The sequence below is a fragment of the Gallinula chloropus genome, assembly GCF_964237585.1.
Source record: "Gallinula chloropus genome assembly, chromosome: 12".
NCBI classification, from domain to species: Eukaryota; Metazoa; Chordata; class Aves; order Gruiformes; family Rallidae; genus Gallinula; species Gallinula chloropus.
This window is the reverse complement of record NC_140097.1, coordinates 16096913-16120581: the sequence shown is the minus strand read 5'-3', so window position 1 is coordinate 16120581 and position 23669 is coordinate 16096913. Positions and strand designations below refer to the sequence as shown.

Here is a 23669-nt window from a genome sequence, read left to right as displayed (position 1 = left end):
GTTCACGTAAAAGAGCCTGACACTTGCCCTTGAGCATCCCATAGGATGGGAACATTCTCCCAGACCAGAATCTGAAAGCACCCAAAAGTTTCTACGTATTTCTGCAAGTACCAGTTGTGTCTCCTGTGTCATCACAACTTTTTTTCTCAACAGGCCTAGCCTCCTTGTTTACACACATGATGGCACACACTGTTTGAATGCAGGTTTTTGTCTTCTCTACATATAAAAAAAGCAAAATAGTTTTGCTTTTGTCTCATATATTGACCACATGGTTCTTGTTGGTGGAGGTGAAGCACACACTCATCAAGGAAATAACAGAAAGAGGAAAGAGCACTACAGAAGAGAAAAATAGTCTCAAGCACAAGAAAATGGCTAGGTAATCTGGAGACCACGTTAATGTGCATATGTAATTTTCATAAAATGACATTTAAACCTTCTGTTTTGATTGTATTTTACAGATGATAAGCACTGTTGAGGAGAGACTTCCTTCTAGTCTCAGACAACACTCAGCACAACAGACCTCAACCTCTGTTGCAGACTAGCTGCAAGACTGTAAAAAGTAAACAGTACATGTATCTCTAGGGTCTCAAAGCTCGTCTCACATTTCAGCACAGATTCCTTGTTCGTGACCTACAATCAGCAGAAACCATGGACCTTAGTAATGCAAGACCGTAAACTCCCTCCTGCTACACACATAGAGTCTGAGCAGGAGCAGCTCGGCTCCCAAGAATGACAGAGCACAACCGAGCACGGGAAGTCACTCAAGAAAATACTTTGGGGACAGTAAATATGCCTGAAGTTAAGCATTTTGTCCTGGAATCTGAAGAGTGTTTCTGTTGTGCACGGAGAAGGAGGGACTGGGTCTCGTTCAAGGGCAGGTCATTTCACGCAATGCAGCCACCTCAAACAATGCTTAACCCCCTCTGCAGCCTCACACTCTTTAACAAAGTACATAGCTTTGTTACCATTTTACTGCATGGACTTGCACAATATTCACCTTATGATGCCTTCAAACCTGCCATCCTCACCGGGTACTCCTAAAAAAAGCCTCTCAGCAGCAGAACAACTCCGCACGCTCAGTTCTTGATGGCTGGGATGTTAAAAACCAAACGGGGTACGCACTGAAGTCTGCCCACCGAAGTCACTGAGAGCTTCACGTGGGTAAAGAGCACTTGGAAGCCGAGTACTGGTCCTGAGGCTCATTCTGGATTTAAACTCTGTCATTTTAGTGGCAATGAACCAAAAAGTGGACTCAGGCGTAAAATTGTCCTTTACCCTTCCTCCCTCGGGCTCCCTGCTTGCTACCAGGCTGTGTGGGGAACTCCACAGAGAGCTACGAGCTCCACAGTTATCTCCACATATGCTTTGAAACTTCTACATGAAATTAGGTGATGGGTTGATCAAAATCAGCCATTATTTATCAGTTGCAAATAACCCAGCATTGAAGTGTGTTTCCTAACGCATCCTGAGAGTCAAGTGCAACAGTAAACAAAAAATGACACCAATCTACTCGCTTTCACCTACACACTGGAAACCACAAGCTAAGTTCTGCCCAGAGCAGAAGGGGGCAGGAATGGGAATTTTCTCCTTGCTTTACTGTAAGGTTAACAAAATCCTGTGACATTAGTGTCTCAGTGTGTTCCCTCTGCTGCTTGCCATCACTCCATAAAAAGCTCCAGGAGCAGCCCGTATGAAAGTTACTGTCAAAACAGTCTCATGTTATGGTCATGTAACGAAACCAGCATAAACTGCTCCCCCCAAAGAAGCACCATGATTTGGCCTTCATCTGTTCTCGTGACAGTGACACCTTCTGTGTGAGTACAGGTCAAAACTGCTTTGGAGAAGTGTCTATTGTTAGCAAGAGCCTTTTGTTCCTCAGCAAAAACAAACCAGTACTGTTGGATAAAGGATGTATTATATATCACAGGGGAAAAATAAGAAATAAATCATAGAGAAATAAAGTCTCCAGATCGCGGTAATCTAAAGTTACTGCCTGCACCATACTCCTGAGTGGCCTACATAGAGCTGGTGCACACCAGCGATGACAAGTCTGTTTTCCAAAGCCAAAAGTCAGCAACCCCAAAACAGCAATACCATGCTGTTGGGTTTCCTGAGACCCCACAGACCCAGGTCTCAAGGTTTAATATAACACATCATGCACTCACGACAGATGAGAAGGATGGGCACCTACTGCTACCTAGCCATGGTGTAGGCAAGCCCCCACAGACTGTCACATCTGACACCAGTGGAAAACCAATCCCACTGAGATGTAGAAAATACCAGCCCACCACAGCCTTCCTGGGTGAGCCCCAAGACAGTTCTCAAGGACACGAGGCAGAAGGGACATCAAACCCTGGGCTAAACCCAAGAACTGAGGAGCAGGAGCTGAGTTCAGCCAAGCCAGCTGAATTAATTCGCTGCCCCTGTAACACAGCATTGCAGCATAAACCAATTTAAGCATCGCCTTCTAAAACTTTTAAAAATCAGCAGATACATACCAGGAACCACACCATTATGTAAAAGCCTTACAAACAGACTGGTGGTTTTGCTATGACCCCGCCACTTCGTTTCTCCTTCCTAACAACAGGAACCTCACTGCAAACACCACAGCAACAGCACCCTGGCCCCACAGTAAAATTAGCCACGCATTATCCATGAGTTGCTAAAACATGTGGAACACCAGCCTATTATAAACTCCATCCACAGTCTGGGACATCCTTCAGGAATTTTCATCTTGCAACACGTCTCCCAAAAGCTGCAGTACCCTGCAACATCATTCCCTCACACTGCGACTGTACTGGCACTAACCCCAACCATGACATGGTGCAGCTGCATGGGAACAACTCCCCATGCATGGAGCTGTGTGTTTGCTATTCGCAGGGGTAGTGTTTACTCCTGCTTTTGGCTGACAGGCTGCCAGCATCTCAGGCAGTAAACCTTGGTGGGATGGGGACAGTCAGAGTGGCTGGAAGGGTGCCACTAGTGATCGGCAAGGTGTCTCAGAGTACCTTGCAAGCTCTGGTGAGGAGCAGGTGAAGAGTTGGCCGGCTCTGCCTTGCCATGAAGAGACCAACACCAGTTTAAAGGAAAATGTCAGAGAGCTGAAAACAAAGTTACAAAAATACACACTGAGATACTGGCCAGCCAAACCCTGAGCCGTAACACAGTGCCATTTATTTATAACAACAAGGGACCTTATGCAAACCAAGTATGTCAGAATTATTCTCAAGATCGTTACCATGTGCGAGAGCTGTTTTACATTCCTGTCTTTCCGGCATAAGCAAGAGACCCCTGTTTAAATCGCTCAGTCTGCTCCCTCCTGCACATCTGCACTGTCAGCCCCTGACACGACTGGTTGAGAGCAAGTAATTTTGCAGCCTGAAGACCAAACAAACTCAACTCTCTGCAGAGAAAAACTTGCATTCTCTCTCTCTAAGCACTGGTTTCCTTGGAAAGATGCAGGGATCGCAGCTTCCACTAACGTCCATTGGCACAGCCTCACTAAGCTCAGCTGTAGCTGCCGCCATTTAAAACCAGGTCTGTTAACTTTTTCCTCCCTGCTCCTCTGCTACCTGTGGTCCTGCCCTACATGCACCAGCCCCCTGCACCCTTCGCCTGGCTGCAAAAGGGCCAGCAGCTGCTCTGGCAGAAGGCTGAGCCGTGGAGAGACCGGATGTGCTCTCTGCAACTCCAGCGCGCACAGCCAGTCTGCGTGGAGCGACATGTCTAACTCCTGCTGCCCAACTTCTACCTTCTAGCTTCACTGCTGAGTTGTGAGTATGTCCCACTCTTTCTGGACTGCAAGCTGAGGGTGCACAAGAGGAGGAGGAAGGGAAAAGCAGGATGTGCCCAGGTGGATACCAGCACATACGTGTATATACTTAGTCCCTGGGCACAGCTAAAAACCAGCCAACGGGCCCCTTTACGAACAGTGCCACGCTTCTCCATCATTTTCAACACCCACATTTTTAGTGGCTTAGGGCTGTACCCCAAGAGGATCCTTCTCACTTTTGTTTTCTTCTGAGGAATAATTTTCAGTTTCTGTGGATACTTTGAAAGGAAACCTCTGTGCTGTTTGAATCAAGAATCAGAAGAAACGGGGCTTTTCCCCACTGCTAAAAACCAGTTCAGATAATTTTCCTGCACACAGATAATGTAACAAACAGGGTTGGATTTCAACCTGGATAAACACCTCTGTACTTACATCAGTAAAGGAGGGTTTGCAAATAGATCATAGAATGGATCATAGAATGTGTTAGGTTGGAAGGGATCTTTACAAGTCATCTAGTTCAACCCCCCTGTAGTGAGCAGGGATGTCTCCACTAGATCAAGTCACTCAGAGCCCCATTAAGCCTGACCTTGAATGTCTCCAGGGATGGGGCCTCCACCATGCCTCTGGACAACCTGTTCCAGAGATCTACCACCCCCATAACTAAGAACTTTTTCCTAATATCCAACCTAAATCTCCCCTTTTGTAGTTTAAAACCATTACCCTTGTCCTATCACTATATGCCTTCCCCAGCTTTCCTGTAGTTGCCTTTCTGGTATTGGAAGGCTGCTACAAGGTCTGCCAGGAGCCTTCTCTTCTCCTGGCTGAACAAGCCCAACCCTCTCAACCTGTCTTCAGAAGAGAGGTGCTCCAGCCCCCAGATCATCCTCATGGCCTCCTCTGGATGCACTCCAAGAGGTCCCTGTCCCTCTTGAGCTGAAGGCTCCAGAGCTGGATGCAGTGCTGCAGGTGGGGTCTCACCAGAGCAGAGCAGAGGGGAAGAATCCCATCTGTTCTGCTGGCCACACTTCTTGTGATGCAGCCCAGGATGTTCCCTGGGTGTAACAGGTGGCATGATACTGGATCAGTTAATGAGGCTTGATCCTGGGGTTCCTTTTCTCCCTCTTGAACCACTATTTACCAAAACTGGACCCAAGGCATCACTGCTGAGTGGGTTCCTTCTGTGGACTGTACATTGCTAGGGGTTTAATCTTGCTCATCAGCAGTTTTAGAGCACATAGCTAGATACTGTATCAACGTAGGTTGCAATAAGTTGCTCAGTACAGCTTTTACAACAGCATCTCATCGAAAGACACCACACCTTCCAGAAACCAACATCCCAGCAGGCATTATAGCCAGGCAAGCTCTCATGGATTTGATAAGCAAATCCTAGAAAATTAATTAGCTGTCCACTATTATATTTTATAAAACTGTTCTTTTAAGCTCTATTTTGGGATGAAGTCTTAGAGTCTGACTCAGCAAACACACAGCGTTACTCTCATGACACGCAGGTGAACTGGAGCTTACTCATGTGAGAAACACAGCTTGACTGCAGACATGATGCAGTGATGGGGATTTCCATCTCCCAAAGAGGGAAGAGAGGTTCATGCTTATTTTAACCTAGGAAGACACATGGTGGGATTTACAAAGCTGTTTAGCGTGCGATGGGCTAACCAAAAGTAACTGCTGTTCTTGGGGCTGCTCATATGGAAGCAGAGGGACAGTGAAGACTTATGAAAGTCATGCACATCATGGAAAACTGAAGCTCAAACAAACTTCCAGACTGGCACACAAATACCCTGGAAGGTAAGCCTGCCTGAGCCAAAATGTAAGCTAAACCAAAGACACAGCAGGAAGCAGGGAGGGGTTTTCAAGGATCTGGACAAGACACTTGACAGACCCAAACATTGTCTGAATACACAGCAGAAAGAACTTGGAAAAACAGCAAGTATCACAATTGGATTTATCCAGGCATTTTTAAATGGAACCCTGTTCCCAGCTCCGTTCCTGGGAAACACGTGGCACCCTGCCCAGGATGGCAAAGGTGGCCCCAGGCAGCCACAGACCTGCCTGGCAGCCCAGAGCAGCACCCCCAGCACTGGCCATGACCAGCACTACCCCAGTTACACCTTTAACGTCACCCTCTGGAAGAAAACCACACAAAACCTACCAGCTTCAACACAGGTGAAATGGACAAACAAGATAATACCCCAAAGAAGCTCTAAGCAACTCTTAAAATAGAAACTTCCATTCCCCAGCAAGCTGATTCAGTCTTTTGCCCTTTTTTTTAAAAAAAAACAAAACAACCTTTTTGTTCTGTACCTTTCTGAGGTTGCTGTACAAGCCCATCTTGGCCAGCCGGAACAGACACAGCCTTGCAGCCAAACTAGGCACATTTGAGGTGATGCTTTTCTTCTCTCTCCTTATCAAGTCTCTTATGTGGGGTTGCATCACTTAAAAGCACAAATGGTTTAAAAGTTTAAAAAGTGAATTTGAAATCAAATATAAGCAGTAACATCCAAAGGAACCTGTCTAAAGCAGATTCCTTAAGCTTCCCATAATTCCATTACTAATGAATAATAAAAGAGACATGAATTTGTTTCCAACAGGAAACACGTCACAGTCTCCTGTAATTTTCAGTCTGTTTTCACATTACTCCAAATGTGTTAGGAGCTGCTAACTTCACATATTTGCAACTAATTTGGTCCAAACTGACATGGCAGCCCCAAAATATTTCTTACCGACACATTATTGTTCAGCCTGCAGAAGAGAAGGCTGCGGGGGGACCTCATTGCAGCCTTCCAGTACCTGAAGGGAACATACAAACAGGAGGGGAATCAACTTTTTAAAAGGGTAGACAATGTCAGGACAAGGGGGAATGGATTAAAAGTAAAGGAAGGGAGGTTTAGGTTAGATATTAGGGGGAAGTTTTTTACAGAGCGAGTGGTGAGGTGCTGGAACAGGCTGCCCAGAGAGGTGCTGGATGCCCCGTCCCTGAGGGTGTTCAAGGCCAGGTTGGATGGGGCCCTGGGCAACCTTGTGTAGATCCAGGCTGGAGGTTGGTGTCCTTGCCTGTGGCAGGGGGGTGGAGCTCTATGGTCCTTGGGGTCCCTTCCAACTCATGCCATTCTAAGATTCTATGATTATTTTGAACTGCAGAGGAGCAGTACCAGCACCCAAAGCACAGAGCCACATACAGCAACATGAGGAACCGAACCTGCTCTCGAGATCACACACTGTAACCCGATGTCACCCTGCTATAAATCGCTGTTTGCTTCAGCCTGCGAATCGACACACACTCACTGCATGCAATTTATGAAGCAGGTTCCATTTACCCAAGAACTGTAAAAAAATAATAATAATAATAATAATGTAATCACATTGCATCTTGCGATGTGGATTACTTGTCTCCATAAACACAGGGAATGGCTTCGACTGTCCCCACACCGGGGGCCTCTGGGGCTTTCAGCCTGCGCTACCCAACGCGTGGTGCTGAGATCGGCCTGCTTTCTGCACAGTCTCAGATGAAGGCTTGTTTTCACTCTGATACATATTCCTAAGCATGACTAATGCTGTGTTTAGCATTATGCTTTTGAATTAGAATTTAAAAATTATGTGGGGCGTCAAGACAGCACATTTACTGGAAGTCATATGTGAAGGAGTAAGAAGACACAAGCCATCCCCAATGACATTTGTTTCCAAGGCCACTTAAGTTACTGTATGGGAAGTAATAAATTTTCTGAGTTTGTCCAGACAGCTTTTCTGCCTTTTTACAAACACAACATAAAGTGTTAATATTGTTTCCCCACTCAGGCCTTGTCAAAACTGAGTTCAGTCACACCCTCCTCAAAGGGAAAACCTTACCCAAAGAGTGAACGGGTTCAGGCTGGGCTCCCCCATAGATTCTCCATCATCTTTGACATTTTCTGCAAAATTTCTGTCCCCTTGAAGACCTGTGGCATGAGGAAGACCTGGGATGGAGCCTGCCGCTCCCAGGCATGTTGCCATGGGCTTTGGTGGGAAGGCAGTGGGCCAGTGCAGCTGAGCCTCCCCGGCAGCAAGCCGTGGTCTGCATTTCAAGCAAAGGGTTCTGCTTTGAGCAGGATTTTGGAGAACATGAAGAAACACAACATTTGGAAAGAACAAAGAAAAGGCAGCAGGTTTAGGCTGTGACCATCAGCAGCCAGACGAGCTCTGAAAACGTAACACACTCCTGCTTGCTGCTAAATGCAGTTTAAGCTGTTCAGAAACCCCTCCTCGAAGGCTGCTTTTCTTGCTATCTCCATTCGCCAGCTCTCTCACCATGAAAAAGCAGAAAAGAAATATTCTGAACAGCATTTGTAGCAAGTACTTCATATCTGTGAAAACCATCCTTTTACCAAGGCATAAAATGACACTCTGCTTGTTCTGCTTCCTCAAAAAAAAACAACTGAACCAAGCAAACAAGAAACCAACCAAACTACAAACGTGCCAGCCCCTCCCCGAGGAAAGCCTCCCTGGAGAAAGTGTAGGCTTAACACATTAAAAACTTCAAGGTTTGGCTTGTCATTTCTTTAACATAATGGGTAACAGCATCTCTGATTTACAACTGATACGTTGGATGGATTGCTTCTTACCGTCCTTTATTTTGGAAGCAGGAAGGAACAACTCCAACTGCTGCTTATTCCAGTCCTTCGAGTATTCCTCAGATGGTATTGAAGTAATTTAATTTCAGCAATGGCTTAATTTCAGCATTTTTAAAAAGGAATCAGACAGTATCCAAGAAGGGCAGTGGAATGCATTCAGCTTGGAAATGAGAAGAATAAAATCCCTTCATGTCACCCAAGAACCAGCTCGTGTCTTTTTTTTCTCGGTTACAGCGAGCAGGAGGAAAACACAGCTGATCAAAACCAAACCCAGGAGTTACAGAAGTAGTAAAATCAGGTCACTTTCACTGAGAACAAATGAAACTCCACATGCAATCCAACAAACCCCCAGAAGAGCGAGGAACTGACACTACCTGAGTTTCTGGTAGCAGCTTGTACACAGATTCATTGACTCAACTAGCACGTGTAATGGGAGTCAAATATTCTGACATACAGAAAAATCACAGTGGATTGTCACATCCCTGCTGAGCTGCAGAGGAGTCCACTGTGTTCAGAACACCAATTCTGCCTTAAAGAAATCATTTTCTTGAGATATCAAGCAATGGAAGAAGACTCCAGGTGATTACAAGTTTGCTGGGCTTCCACCAAACAGAAACGCTGCCAAGGTCGCTGCGGCACACTTGCTGCACAGCAAGAGTCAGTGCCCGGTGGCAGCAGAGCTGAGGGGATGCTGGCAATAGGGAACCCCAATTCGGAGGCAACTCAAGCAGCCAGCCAGGCATCAAGAAGGGAAATCCAGCTAGCACAAACCACGGCATTGCCACCAGACTTTCCCTCCTCTTCTGGCTCTGGCTCTTCAATGTTTACTTCCCTTTCTCTTCCAGAGACGAAATGCTGATTTCTTCATTGTGTTACATATGACATTTAAATTATTGTATGTGCATGCATGAGAGTGAGTTAAACTGAACCCAACCCCAGAGGTTAATAACCAGCTCAACAAAATCGCTGGAGGAGGAGCAAAGCCACCAACGAAACCTTGTGGTCCCATTTCTCTGTCCTCTCTGTTAATCATAGAATCACAGAATCATAGAATGGTTAGGGCTAGACGGGACCTTAAAGATCAACAAGTTCCAACCCCTGCCATGGGTATGGACACCTCTCAATAGACCAGGCTGCTCAAGACCCCATGCAACCTGGCCTTGAACACCTCCAGGGAGAGGGCAGTCACCACTTCTCTGGGTAACCTGTTCCAGTGCCTCACCACCCTCATATTTAAGAATTTCTTCCTAATATCCAATCAAAATCTATCCCATTCCAATGGAAAACCATTCCTCCTCATCCTATCACTACATGCCCTTCTAAAAAGTCCCTTCCCAGCTTTCTTGTAGGCCCCTTCAGGTACTGGAAGGTGCTATAAGGTCTCCCCAGAGCCTTCTCTTCTCCAGGCTGAACAATTCCAACTCTCTCAGCCTGTCTTCACAGGAGGGGTGCTCCAGTCCTCTAAACATCTTTGTGGACCTCGTCTCGACCATGTCCAGACATCCTCCATGTCCTTCTTATGTTGGGGACTCCAGAACTGGACACAGTACCCCAGGTAGGGTCTCATGAGAGTGGAGTAGAGGGGCAGAATCACCTCCCTTAACCTGCTGGCCACACTCCTTTTGATACACCCCAGGATAGTTGGCCTTCTAGGCATTGTGTTTCACCACTACATCTGAAAACACGAACGTCAGACATTTAACTCTGCGTTCTGACAATCAGCAACTCTAAATCCAGAGTACCTTTACACTCGAGTCCTACAAAACCCGCAGGCAGTTGCAGCAAATCAGCACAGGGCTGCATCATACCATGCATTTCAACCAGAACACCCGCTGTGCTGAAGAGCCAAGGAAAGCAGAAGCAAATCCATAGATTTCCATTCCACCACCACCACCCCCTCCTTCCCCAAAATAATAAATATTAGGCTACTGCTTAGAACAGAATTCAGCATTACAAAAAGCAGTCGGGTCAAAGCACTCAAAGAACTGCTGTGGCCGCACCACCAGCCTCCTGCTCACTGGGGAGGATTCCTGCTCCTCTTAGCAGGGTGGTGATTGGTTCAATACTCACACCAAAGACAGCACATTATTTACTGAATCCTCATTACTGCTTTTACCAACACCGTGGGCCTCGAGCCCGAGTACTGCTCAGCTTGTATCGCTCCATCCCGAGATCTAGGTGCAGCAGAAGGGATGGGCACGTTTCGATGAATACAGCAATGTCATTAGTAATCTAGGATTGCTTGAAGATGTGGGAGTAAAACTGCAGGGGACTATGAATAATACCCCAGGGTGAGATGCGGCTGTGGATGAAAAATGTTCCTATTTCTGATAATGTTTATAAAGCATAAACTGGAAGACAAAGTCAGCGCAGAAGGCACGGTATGTCAGGACACACACTCTGTTCTGAATGAGTAAAAGAGGCTCCAAAGAAGATAAGCACATTATTCCTCTTAATTCTTCGAAAACTGAGAGCGCTGCTTGCACGGGACCTTCAGGAATTAAGCAAGTACTTCAGAGCCATTTCACCGCCCTGATTCCTGCGTGCCTTCTGCAGTGCTTGGGAAGGATTATTCCCCTACAGCACTTTAATGCCCTGCAGTATTCTGAAGTTTTATCATAAAGTTTTACCCTCTCTTAAACATCAGACCAGACTGCCTACAGAGTGCGAATCCTTGTAGCAGCAGCAGTAAATCACCTTCCCTGATCAACACCATATTTCACACCCAAGAAGTGCAGAGAGTTGTGTATGGCTCAAGAGTCGTGATGCCTGCTCAGGCTGACTGGGAAACACCCAGCTTTCCTGCAGAACCGATGAACCGTTCCAACTGCTGAGAGCTGTTGGGTTGTAGCTCTGCTATGATGACACCACGGTTGTGACCAACCACACTGTCAAGTGATTTCACTTTTCTGAAATACTCAGACTTGGAGTTATCAGTGCCAGTTCACCACATCAGAGAGGGTTTTCCTCTCTCTTGATTCAGAGCACAGTCTTCTGCTATTATTTATGAGCCAATTCAAAAGGTAGAAAAGCAATTTCAGAACCAAGTTGCTTAAAAAATAACCAGTAAACCTGTATTTGGCTTCTTTGGAAGTTTAATGCAGGTAACGAACACTTACTGCAAGCACAGACAAAGCAAAAGGGAAACATTATAGTGGAGTTGAAGAGACATGAAAAAACATTCATTGAAATATGGTCAAAAATGAACAGCTCTATGTATGGGACTAGAAAATTAAGCACGTTTCTTGGGCTGTAGAAGAAACGTTCAGCTACTTTCTCGGGAGAACTCAATTATATCATCTCACAATTAAAGGTTACTCTCTTAGCAGAAGGACATCAAAATATTCATAGAAAACTCTGACAGAGAAAGAGGGCTCTTCAGCTCAACTAACAAAAAGACATAACACCTGCAAACTGAAAATAAGCACATCTAGATTGGAAATACACCTGATTTTACCAATAATGGAACAAAAAACCCATTGGGACAACACACTAGTGGATGTGCTGACTTTTGATGTGCTTTCATTTGACGTGTTCATTCTGATGCAAAAAACAGTTGGTTGATGACTGAGGGTTCAGTATACCGTCAGCACCATTTTGGCATTAAAATCCGTGGACTCACAGGAAATTCTCAGAACAATCCTGAATGTCTCAACATCTCCCCAACTGTCTAAGAAGGGCAAGCCCACCTCATCTTAGAACAACAGTCCCATGTTTGGCTCTAAGGAAACGGCATCCTCATCCTTCTCAGATCGGCTCTAATGCTCTCCACATCTTTATAGCTTTCAATGGTAAAGCTATAAAGGCCTGGTCTCAGACCAGAAATCAGTCAAATCTTTAGAACAATTAATCCCTAGTCAGCAACTAAACATAGGGCACAAGCTTTGGTGTTTCACACACAATGGGCAGGGATGAGCAAGCTGAGACTGTCAATAAGTTGCCTGTAGACTACTTTTCTAGCTAGATGACACACAGTGGGCAGCTGCCTTAGCTGATTTGGCCATCCAGTGGGTCTTGCTGCTCTTGATGGTGCTTCTGAGACTTCATTCTCTGAAGCGACCATGGAAAAAAAACTTCAAAGCCCTACAAGCTTACTGTTCTTTGCTTAATTAACATTCATTGAGGTATCCGGGGGTTCCTCACCACAACAGTGTTCTTTAATTCCACAAGAAGTATTTCTTGGATAGAAGTTCCCATGTTATACCTGTCGTAGTCTGTAAGGATCTAGATGTTCAAGTGGTCCTGCTCCAAATTAATTCTAGACAATAAACTGCAAGCTTTAGCTAAAAAAAAAAAAAATAGTAGACAAGATACACTCTAATTTTACATTCCTTAGCAACTGCTGCAATTGTATTTAAAGGTATTTAGTGATCACGAATGGAGAGAAAGCAAATCACAAATGGATAGCAGGGTGATCCAGGAGACACCCTCCTTGTTCAGACACGGCAACAGAAGTCTAAGTCCTTTCGCTCCCCCTTCCTGCCCCGACCCAGTGACTTTGGTGAGATGTCCAACAGAAGGGATTAAACGGTGCTTGTATTCTGGCTGTGGGGATTGTATTCCTGAATAACGATCCCTGGCTGTTTCATGTGCTCCCACGTTATTCTGCGTTCATCCAAACCCGTAATGAAAACCATTTGCAGCCTCTGCTGTCTCTGGCATCAGAAGGCAGAGGGCCGCGCAGTGCTCGGCGCGAGGGGTGTACAATGGGACACTGTTCTGCACCGCAGCAGTAACAATACAGATCCCGGCTGAAAGGGTAAATCACAACCACATGGCACACAGTGAACGGGTGTATTTTTATACACACGAACAAATCACAAGCGCGGACTGTGCTCATTCGTACCCCGCGTGCAGACCCCAGGCAAAGCGAGGATACCGTCTGGTCAACAGAGACCCAACACTGCTGGCCGTGCACACCGTGGACACGGTGTCACCGTGCCCAAGCAGCACAGGAAGGCTGGGGCTGGGGTTTTATTCCCAAAAATAGTGAGTACACATTAAACATTTTACATTTTTTTTTAAAAAATCATTCTAATTTGGCCATACCAAATCCAGCTTTCCAGACCAATGATTGGCACCTCTGACATAGGAACAGCGTTCCTGCCAATTTTCACATTTCCATCACTTTCCATTGAGATGTTAACAGCAAAAAAAAAAAAGAGGTTTAACATAAAAATCACAAGTAATGACTCCTGGCAGAACTATCTCACTTCTTTTTTTCACTTGTTACATCCTTTCAGTCTGCCACATGAAAACTTTAAGGAAAAACGCTTTCCCTGAGAGTAAATGTACCGTATCTTTTACTAAAAGAGCAGAATGCAATGAAATTCATAAGCGGCTCAATGAAAACAAAAGGGCAACTCTTGAAGCCAACTGCTCTCACATAGTTCCAGACGATCAGATTAACAATTGCAAATAGGAAATTTAAAAATACATTTTACAGTTCTGATATGTTTTTTCCTGTCAAAACATACCATGGCTTAACTTTCTGCTGGTCTCAACGACTTGCTAAATGAACCCTGTTTAGCTGTGCAACTTCCAGCAGGGAACCTCGGCATGCTCACATCTGCACATGGCTCTAAGTACATCGCTAAGCCACGGCTTCATCTGGTGGTATTTTTAAGGATGTGCCTTGAAGGAAGCAAAGAGGGGAACCCCTCCATGAACTCCTGAGTCGGTATTCTTCACACACTGTCAGCCTCTTCCAGCAGCTCGACCAAAACGTCAGGCAAGCCCAGCAAGGAAAGGTTTGCGCTCTCCAAGATCATGAGAAAACTGTCCCTCAGCATCTTGGATGCACCCCAGGCTGGGATCCTGGAGAGCATCAAGCACTAGAGCAAATCAGATGTTCCAGTCATCACACCACGCTTCCCACTACTGTCACGGGGACAGCACTGTCCCTCCAAGAATGTTCTTCAAAAAGGGTTGAGCTACTCAACCGTTATGTGGAGTGGGGCACAAACCCCTCGGGAATGAGTCCACATCAGAGGCCTTGTAAAATTTGCCAAAAACCTCGTTGTTGCTACCATAGTGGCTGTGGAAGGTATTTAGATGTAACAAGCAGCCAGGTAACAACCTAAAATAGATCGCGCAGAATGCTCCAGAATAGATTGCGCACGACCTTTTTGTTTTCAAATAAAAATCTAGAAAGGAATTACTATTCATATCACTCAGCGAGAGTTTCTAACACAGCAAGTGTAAGAGCTGCAAACCTACACCCACACTGCGGTGCTCCTGGGCCCTGAAAAAGATACATAAAATGGTTACTATGAAAAATCCAGTGGCTTTCAAGGAGTCTGCTCACCCGGATAACAAGAAAGACTCTACCACTGCTACACTGCACCTTTATAGGATAAGTTTTAATGTCCCAAGCCACATTTAGTAAAATGTATTCAGGAACTGTAACATATTTTAGACATACAAATTTCTGGGGAACAGGAAAATATGTCATTACGACTACAAAGTTACTGCCATTTAGCTGAGGGAGTTGGGTTCAATACACAGCAGGAGTGTAACATGAGCAGTGGGATGTTACATTTGCTGTGTCCCAGCATTCAAATGTGTTTTTTGAAGTTGCTAATGAACCTGTGACAAATAAAGATCCCTTGCTTTTTGACAGCAAAAGGATGCCCTGTTCATGGCAGGCAAAAGGCTCGTCGCAGCCTCTGCACATGCCCACGCTGCCATCCGAAATGCAACCCACGCTCCCCACAGCAGGCCGAAGCCGGCTGTAGGCCCACGGTGCTTGCACAGCTCCGAATTTACTGCATCCCTGTGCAGTTGTATGGCCTGTTCCCAGCTGAGGCCCACACTTGCATCATTGCAGGCTGCTACCCAGGACAGACAAATACCCCTGGTTTTTGTTGTAGATAAGCTACGTTAGAACTATAAAATGTGTATGGACCAGAAGGAAGAAAATACGTGGAGGTAATATTAAAGATGATGGGGTTCAGAAAGCCTTGCAGTGATTCTAGAACACTTCTGTCCACCAGTGTCTCCCTACACATAGTTAAGCTGCCTTGATAATTTTTCTCAGGACTTTTTTTATCCATATCCTTCATTATAGTGCTATTCAGCAGTAAGAATAAAGCAGTGGGTATCCAAACCCTGCTCTGTTCACCAAACTAATTTTTTCTTGCCTGAAAAACAACATTGACTAAACTTTTCTGATTAAAAGCCAGCACCTGGTAAGGGTGCGGTGCTGCTACCACCTTACCAGGCACCTGGGTGTTTGCAGGACTGCTTCCCAAACACAGCCAAACTAAAGCTTCAGGCTGCTCAAGAGTACTCATTAATTCATATTCTTTCATGATTCTTTCTTAATTAAACATGAAATGTGCTTAATATACATAACATTTTATCCTTTCAGAGGTAAAAACCTCTGAAGTTAAACAAATATTCTGAAACAACATCCCTTCCATGACCTACACCTACTGACAGGTAGGTTCATTACCAGCATCCTCCACACTGTATCTCTAGACCAGCCCTTCACGCACTACTGCCCACCCTGAGAATGACTTATTAGACTTGGATTTTCTAACGGATACCTTGAGAAATGACTCCCAGGTTTGTGAGCTGATACATCAACACCTCGAAGTTCAGGCCAGCTAAGCACTCATGGTACTGCAATCCTTATTTGCATACCCCAGAGTAATCAGTTCCTTACACAACTGGACTCGATATCTCAGTTAAACACTTTTCCAAACTGAACCCTCAGGGTTTTCTAATGAGCCAGTGTTAATACAAGACACCCAGGCACAATCTGGATGTGGCTAAAGTGATGCTGGGTCCTACCACAAAGAACCAATGGAATGAGAAACGTCTGTTCTGCCTCAAAGCCAGCTTTGTGGACCTAGATGTTGCACAGACTTCCATGGCAAACCTGTCCAGTACTTAGGCAGTGGTCCAGAAGAGGACAGAGATCTCAGAAATGAGGACTCTGATGCCCTTTTTCCCTGCATATCCAGACACAGAGCCTATCCTCTCACTTAGCAACAGAGTGCTGTGCCAAGTGCTTTTCCTGGGGATGTCAGCATTACAATACCACCATGGAGAAGTTAAGGGTCAACCTCAATTTCCAGGCAAACTTCTTTTTGTCTCAAGTAAGAATCCAACCCTTTTAATTTACACCAAATACAAGTCCTCAACCTTCCAGCACACTACTTCTGCAAGATACAACCGCAGATAAAAACCTCATCTTTGGAAATCTGCTACACGAATTGAGGCCACACTTTGAACAAACACTTGCAAAGTATTCTCGCAGCTGTGATTGATACTGCATCGGCCCAAGAGACTCTCTGAGGTCAACTGAAAGTTTTCACGGCATACTAAAACTCTGACATATTTTCCATTCTGAACCTCAGGCTCTTTCTCAGAGCACAAACCGATGCAAAATGGTAGGACAAGAAGTTTATTTAGCCATGCCAAAGGACCAGGAACATAAGGCTGACTGGCAACATGCAAAACCAACTCACTTTACCACCTGGTCAGGCTCCCAATGCTCTGGAAGTTGGTGTTAATCATCACTGTGGGACCCACACGATAGTACAAGGTAACAAACCCAGCACCGGTACTGGGACAACTGTTTCCACCTCTATGCAGCTCTAAGCATTTAAAAAGAATTTAAAACAAAAATAAATATATATATATAATTAATGTGAAATTAAAAAAGCTTCTTAAGTTTTCTGAACAGCTTTAAACATGCAGAATACATAACACTCTGCTGCGGAAGGAAGGTTAAAATGACAGCGATTTCAATCCAAAACCAAAAAGGGTTTTAACAGTTTTATCTTAAATCCAGATCTTCTTCACATTCCACACTGACAAGTCTTTTTTTTTTTTTTTAAAGTGGGTGTTTTGGTTTGTTTGGGTTGTTTTCCTCCTAAGGCAAACAATACCTACTGAAGTGTCCATGAGGACACTTACCCAGAATAATTACCGTGCTCTGTGGGCTCTATAAAATAATTTCTGAACAACCTGGTTTTCTTTTCTCTTTTTTTTTTTTTGCAGGAGTGGAGCGCAAGGGAAAGCACTCTGGTATAGGTATTAGCGTGGCTTGTTCACGATGGCTGCTTGGGCCAATCTCCCAGCATAACTGAGGCTGCAATGTTGGCTAACTCTTCAGGAAAACTTGAAATAATCTTAAATATTTAGTTATTGGTAAAACCTACCTACCTTGTTCCTACCTGAACTCCTCACATGAAAGGAAATCGTTTGGTACAATTAACCTTAGTGACTCCTTCCACTGTGATAATACCACAGCTAACAGCGCTGTAGTTTTAAGATTATCCTCATCTTAAAATAGTACCCAAATTTTTGAATTTGGCCACAGCCTGCAATAAGCCTACGTAAAAGAAAGAAACTAGATGCTGCCATGTGAAGCTAGGCCTATTTTTAAAAGGAACAATGCTAAATGCTCCAGTAGACTAAAATCTCCCCGAGCACAGGGTTTTTAGTTTTGTGATGTAAGACACAGCGCTTTCCTTTACCTGTCTGGAGTTCATTCTGTGCCTCCAGGCACCCTGATTAACACCCATCACAATTTTACGGTGCACTAACTGCACCAACTCCTTTTAGGAAACTAAACTTTCTGTAATTTTACCAAGTTATTTACTTCATCTATGCCTGGGTCAGTAAGTTTCAAAGTTTAAACATACATGGCCTGGCATAGTAAATACAAAAATACCTTTTATATTCTTTAGGAGGTGATTGGACAATCCCAACATACAACACCCGGTGCATGTTACAAGTACTGCAGAGTTTACCTTCCTACACCCACAGCTGTAAAAAATAACCCAGAACAAATTTCTAGTTGAACAAACATGTATAAAAGGACTTGCCTTGCCTATTGAGCTCTGTAACACTCCCGTAACAGGGGGGATAACCTGGAGACCTGTCAATAAACATGACTTGTTCTGCCTCACAGCAGTTTGCACTCACAACTCATCAGCAAACCCACCCCAGCTGCCTGCAACTGTAGGAGAGGTGCTCAGGTGTAGTGAGCATCCCTAGGCAGGCAGCTCCTACATCGCACACAACCTCCCCGACCACTACCAACAACACACCCTGGCAGCGGACAGCAGTGCTTGACTCACCGCACAGGCGTTACATGCTTTGGCCAAACTGCTCCACTGAGCCAGTGAAGTCCCACACCGCCAACACAAGCCTGCCAGTACACGGCACAAAAGACATCTCCTTCAGCCCACAGCACCGCTGCACAAAGCCATCTGTCCAGCCAGGCCTACAGATCAGGTACCAGAATGACTACCTGGGTACTTGCTGATTCTCAGCTTCTTTATCCACAACGAAACCGCCTCCTCATCATCCTCTCTGGGCCTTCTCCAAGTCCAAGGAGCCATCTGCCATACCAACAGGCTTTCCAGCAGAGAGACAACTCTTGCTACTGCCTGCAGTAGTGCTGGGTAACCAAGCCAGGCATGCCTCATCAGGAAGGGGGCCCAAGAGGTGAGGACATAACACCTGTATTACAGCAGCATGATGGAGAGGCCAGGAAAGCACGGAGCACTGGGGTGGGTCTTTTACAGAAAAGCAAAGGATTGGAAGCCCCCACGGTGGGTGGGACTTCATTAGACCAAACATCCACACCTGATGGCAAAGAACCATCTGCTTTAATGTTATTTTCCTTTTGCCTACCAGATCATCTCCATGCTCTCTAGACACAGCTGGAAGCTGCTGGTCTCTAACTGCTCAGGCAATCAGAAGGCACAGAAATGACTGAAACTCAATGTAATGAGAAGTCATGAGCAGCATCCCGTGAGCACACCAGTGGCCCCGCAGCCCAACACACTTCATAAGCAGGGCCCAAGGGTCTCCAATGATAAGCAGCGTGCAGTCGTAGCAAAGGGGCTCAGAAAGCTCTCTGAAAGGAACAGAGCTAACTATGAGGAGTTCTTTACTCTTTCAACACCACCACATGAGCAAGGCTACCAAAGGCTGCTGACCTACAAAAGCTGCATAGGTGTCTCATCTTTGTCTGTCAGAAGAAACCTGTCATGCACACGTATCAGTCAGTCCTAGGGCCTAACGCAGCACCTGCACAGCGTGCAGGCCTAAGAGCAGAGGATGATGGACACCCAGGAAAGAGCAGTGAGCCCAGACCCAGATGGTTCTCAGGATTAAGTAATGATTTCTGTGGAAAAATCTAACATGGCTTCATGAGTGAAATCCTTGCTGAAAGAGAGAATAAAAACTATCAGTGATATTGAAAAGCCTCAGAGAACCCCAAATCCATCCCTCTGGCACTTGTATGGGGAAGTGACACAGAGCAGTGATTTCCAAATTGCAGTCAGTGCCACACCAGCAAGCTGCCAAGTTCATGTGGTGGCCAAGGGGTGCCTGGCCACAACCTGTCGATGGCTCCATCTCCCCGTTCCCAACTTGAAAACAGCATTCAATCAGTTCAATGTGCATCTGATATTCCTGTGACATGAATTTACCATCAGAACTCCTGAAGTTGCCACGGAAATGTTACCCAACCTCAGATGCAAGGGAGAATAAAACCATGAGAAAACAATTCTTTAAACATTTGCAAACTACTGTCAGAAAGGCAGCGTTAAAGCACCTGATCTGCTTCCACAAAACCAAAACAGAAATGACACTTTTTTGTTTCTGAGATGCACACTGTATGCCATGTCATGACCCACGTATGATGAAACAATAAAAGTCCTGGGTAAGCCTCTTTAGGAGCATGCAGCTTTGCACACCTGCCTTGTCTTGGCTACAGTAAACACTACGAGTGCTCTGAGTGTCTAGGAGAGAGACAGGACAGTTTTATACAACCCAATCCTGACTTTTTATTTTAGTTTGTTGAACATTTATTCATTCATAGAAAAGCAAACAGGGACACACCTAAGCTGGTTTCTACCAAATCAGTCAGTTTCTCCTATAGGATAATCTTTGTTTTCGGCATGGTGAGAAGTCTCTTTCTTCTGAGTTTTTTTCCAAGTCCATCTCTGGGTGCCACCATGAGCTAAACAAAGTGGGTACAACACCCCCCCTGCTACAGTTCAATTCCACCCCTCCATGCCACAGAATGAAATACCTTTCTCTGTGCGTGCACGAGACATTGCCCCCAAGCTGTCCATGAAACGGTCATTTTATTCTTCAGCTACAACGTTCCATTCTGCTGTTTGGCTTTCCACGAAGCCCCTCTACCACCACATCGCATGAAAAGCTTCATTCTCTCATGCTACTAAGTTTTCCAAGTGTGCAACACTTAAAGTTTCTCTCCAGCCTCTAAATTGACCTAATCCGTGTCGTCCTAGTGAACACAGGCAAGCACACACCCTTTACGCCGCACGCCAAACCACACATGTAGAGCACCCCACCGCCATCACTGGCACCCGAGCTATTTGTTCCAGTACTTTATGTTTCCACACAACTTTTAAAATCAATGGAGGAACATCATCCCTGATGCCATGGCAAAGTTTCTATAACAGGTTTTTTTGTGCACAGGGGTACTTTTGGGGAAGATCTGGGGTTGACCCAGGGCCTACTGGGGCATCTGTGACCTGCACAACGCAGTGCCTTGTGCCTTCACCTCCTCCACCAACTATATGGAGACAATTACCCGAATTGGTTAAAACGAAAGAGGCACACATCAACCTGACTGAATACCTGCCGTAAGGTGATTTACTGGATTTTAATTTCACTTTTCACACTTTTATCACTCATGGAGAATTGCAGCAAAGCCAGTAACGCTCCCATCAGCCTCCTCCGTAACACCCAAGGCAAGGAAAACGAGCCTGCACTGCCTCCTCTTCCACCTCTTCCCCCAGCACAACGACCCGCCGGTACCACCGTCCAAGAGTCCCTGCCACCCCAACGCCTTGCCCGTGCGGTACGCATCTGGTCGGGCGCTCTTTGAAGCAAATACAGCTGACAGCCCCACAAAGACCCCCGTTCCTTCAGCTTCTCCAGCATCTCCCATCCACGGCTGGAAGGCAGCCAGCCACCGAGCAGCTCGGGTCCCCGCTCCTTCCCCCTCGCCCCCCGCCGCAGCTCTCCGGGACCGGCAGCCTGCCCGCAGGACGGACTTCTCGAGTCATTCTGTTAATTTTAACGCTCTCGGCGATCCAGTCAGCGGCTTCCCCATTTCTCACCGGGCAGAAAAATAATCACGCACACTCCTGAAGTTGCACCCGGCCGCCTCAACTCCAGCGCGGCCACCCTCCCATTGTCTGCCGCACCGGCGCTCCGTGAGGACGGTTTGGGGAGAAACGAGCCAAAAAAAGAGGAGCCCTCCGCCCCGGCCCGCCCTGCTCAGGCTTCCCCTCCCCCGCCCGCCGCTTCCCCCCGCTCGGCGGCCGCCGCCGCTATGGCAGGCCCCGGGCGCTTCGGCGGCGGCGGCAGGGCCGGCCCGGGCGGAGGGGCGGGGGGTGCCGGCGGCGGCGGTCAGGGTCAGCCGCCCCCGCTGCCCGGGGAGGCGCCGGCGCCCACCGTTAGGCGCAGCAGGGTGGTTGAGGTCCCGAACGGCCGCCTCTCCGCGGGGCGGGGGGGGGTGCCCTGCCCCGGCTCAGGGGCGGGCTCTGGGCGAGCGGGGTCTTTCCCCGCTCGTCCCTCCCCGCCTCAGGGAGAGCGCTCTCCCGCCCCGCCCGGCTCTCGGCACGGAGGGGCTTCCCCTCGCCCGCCGCCCCTCCGCCAGGGCGGGCGCGGAGCTGGGCCCCGCCGCGCTACCCTCAGCCCTCCGCCCGCCCCGCCAAGGGTTAAGCCGCAAGGCTGGCGCGGCGATGGTAGCCCTGTCAGCCGGGAAACACCCCGGCTGCCCCCCCCCGTTCCCACTACCCCCCCGCGCCTTCCTGCTCCCGCCGCCCTGGGGAGCCGCGGGGGACTGGGGAGGAGGGGGGGTGCCTGGAATTTCCCCCCTCCCGAATAGAAGGCCGGCCCGGCCCGGCGCGCCAGGCGCCGGAGCCCGGTGACAGGGCGGCGGAGCCCCGTCTTCCGGCGCCACGGTCCCCCGCTCCCCCCGGCCCCGCCGCGGCCGGGCTCCCCGCCGCCCCGGGCCCCGTCTCCGTAAGGGAAGCGGTGTAGAGCCGAGGGGAGGGCGGCGCGGGACGTACAACATCCCGGCCGTAAGAGCCCGCCGCCGCGCCGCGCTGCCATCGCCCAGCCGGCCGGCGGGAACGATCCCCTCCCCGAGGAAAGCACAATGGCCCCCCCACCCCGGTGACACCGGAGCCCCGGAGATACGGGAGGGGGGGGCGGGGGGGGGAAAGCTTTGAGCGGGGTACCCAGCAAAATTTACAAAACAAAACACACACACACACACACACACAAAAAATACAACGGGGAGCGAGCGAGCGAGAGACGGGGGCAGAGTGGCTCCTCCTCCTCCTCCTCTCCAAAAAGGCCTGTTGGAAAACTGCACACGGCGGCGGCTCCGGCAGCGCCGCTCCCCGCGCTGCCCGGCGGAGAAAAGGCGGCGAAAGGCGGCGGGACCGCGGCGAAAGGGGGGGAAAGGCCCGATCTCTTTGTGTTACCTGCCGTGAAACCAGTCCTTGCAGGCATCGCACTCGATCATGAAGCGGGTTACGTCGTAGGGCAGCCTACAGATGCAATAGACGGGCACCGTCGCCATGTTAGCTCCCTTCAAAACAAGGCTGGACGCCCGGAGGAGCGGAGCGAGCGGGGCTGGCGGCGGCTCCTGCCGCGGGGTCGCTCCGGCTGCTGCTCCTGCCGAAACGCAGCGGATTTGCAATGTCGAGGAGACGGGGTGGGGGAGAAGGGAGAAAAGAAAAGGGGGGGGGGGGAAAGGGGGGGAAAAAAAGAAGAGAGGAAAAAAAAAATCAGATAATACAATTACGGCTCCTCAAGGGCGGGCGAGCAATGTCAGGAAAATAATAAAGGGCTTCCCAAAGTTTGGCTGCATGGTTCCTCCGGCTCTGCGAGCGCCGACCGGACTGGGGCTTTTTTTTGTTGTTGTTGTTGTTAAATGATTATTATTCAAAATGTTTGGCGAAATGCGTTCTATTGCGTGCCCCCTGGTGACAGTACAGTACCGAGGCTTTTCATAAACACTCCGAAATGTAGCCCTTTCCTTGTAATGTCCTTACGTCAGCTTGCAACATTGCAATATTTCCTCTGCCGGGGCCGGGGCTGGGCGGCGGCGGGGCTCGGCGGAGCGGCCGGCGGGAGGGTGAGCGGGGCTTCGGCGGGGAGGGGGGAGCTTCTACCTCCCGCTGCCGAGGAGCGAGCGCTTTTTCAATCATTATTATTAATACATTTAATTTTTTTTTTTTCGCTTTTAAAAACCG

General features: G+C 47.6%; 1 protein-coding gene across 1 annotated transcript in view; it reads right to left on the bottom strand.

The window, feature by feature from the left end:
* Positions 1-22993, bottom strand: part of PHF2 (PHD finger protein 2) — a gene marked incomplete at its 5' end in the record, with an annotated part of 83473 nt that extends 60480 nt beyond the window's left edge. Inside the window, one exon of the mRNA XM_084269757.1 lies at positions 22896-22993. Within this exon, the coding sequence (XP_084125883.1) occupies positions 22896-22993 (98 nt within the window). The remainder of the gene's footprint in view (positions 1-22895) is intronic.
* Positions 22994-23669: the final 676 nt, after the last annotated feature.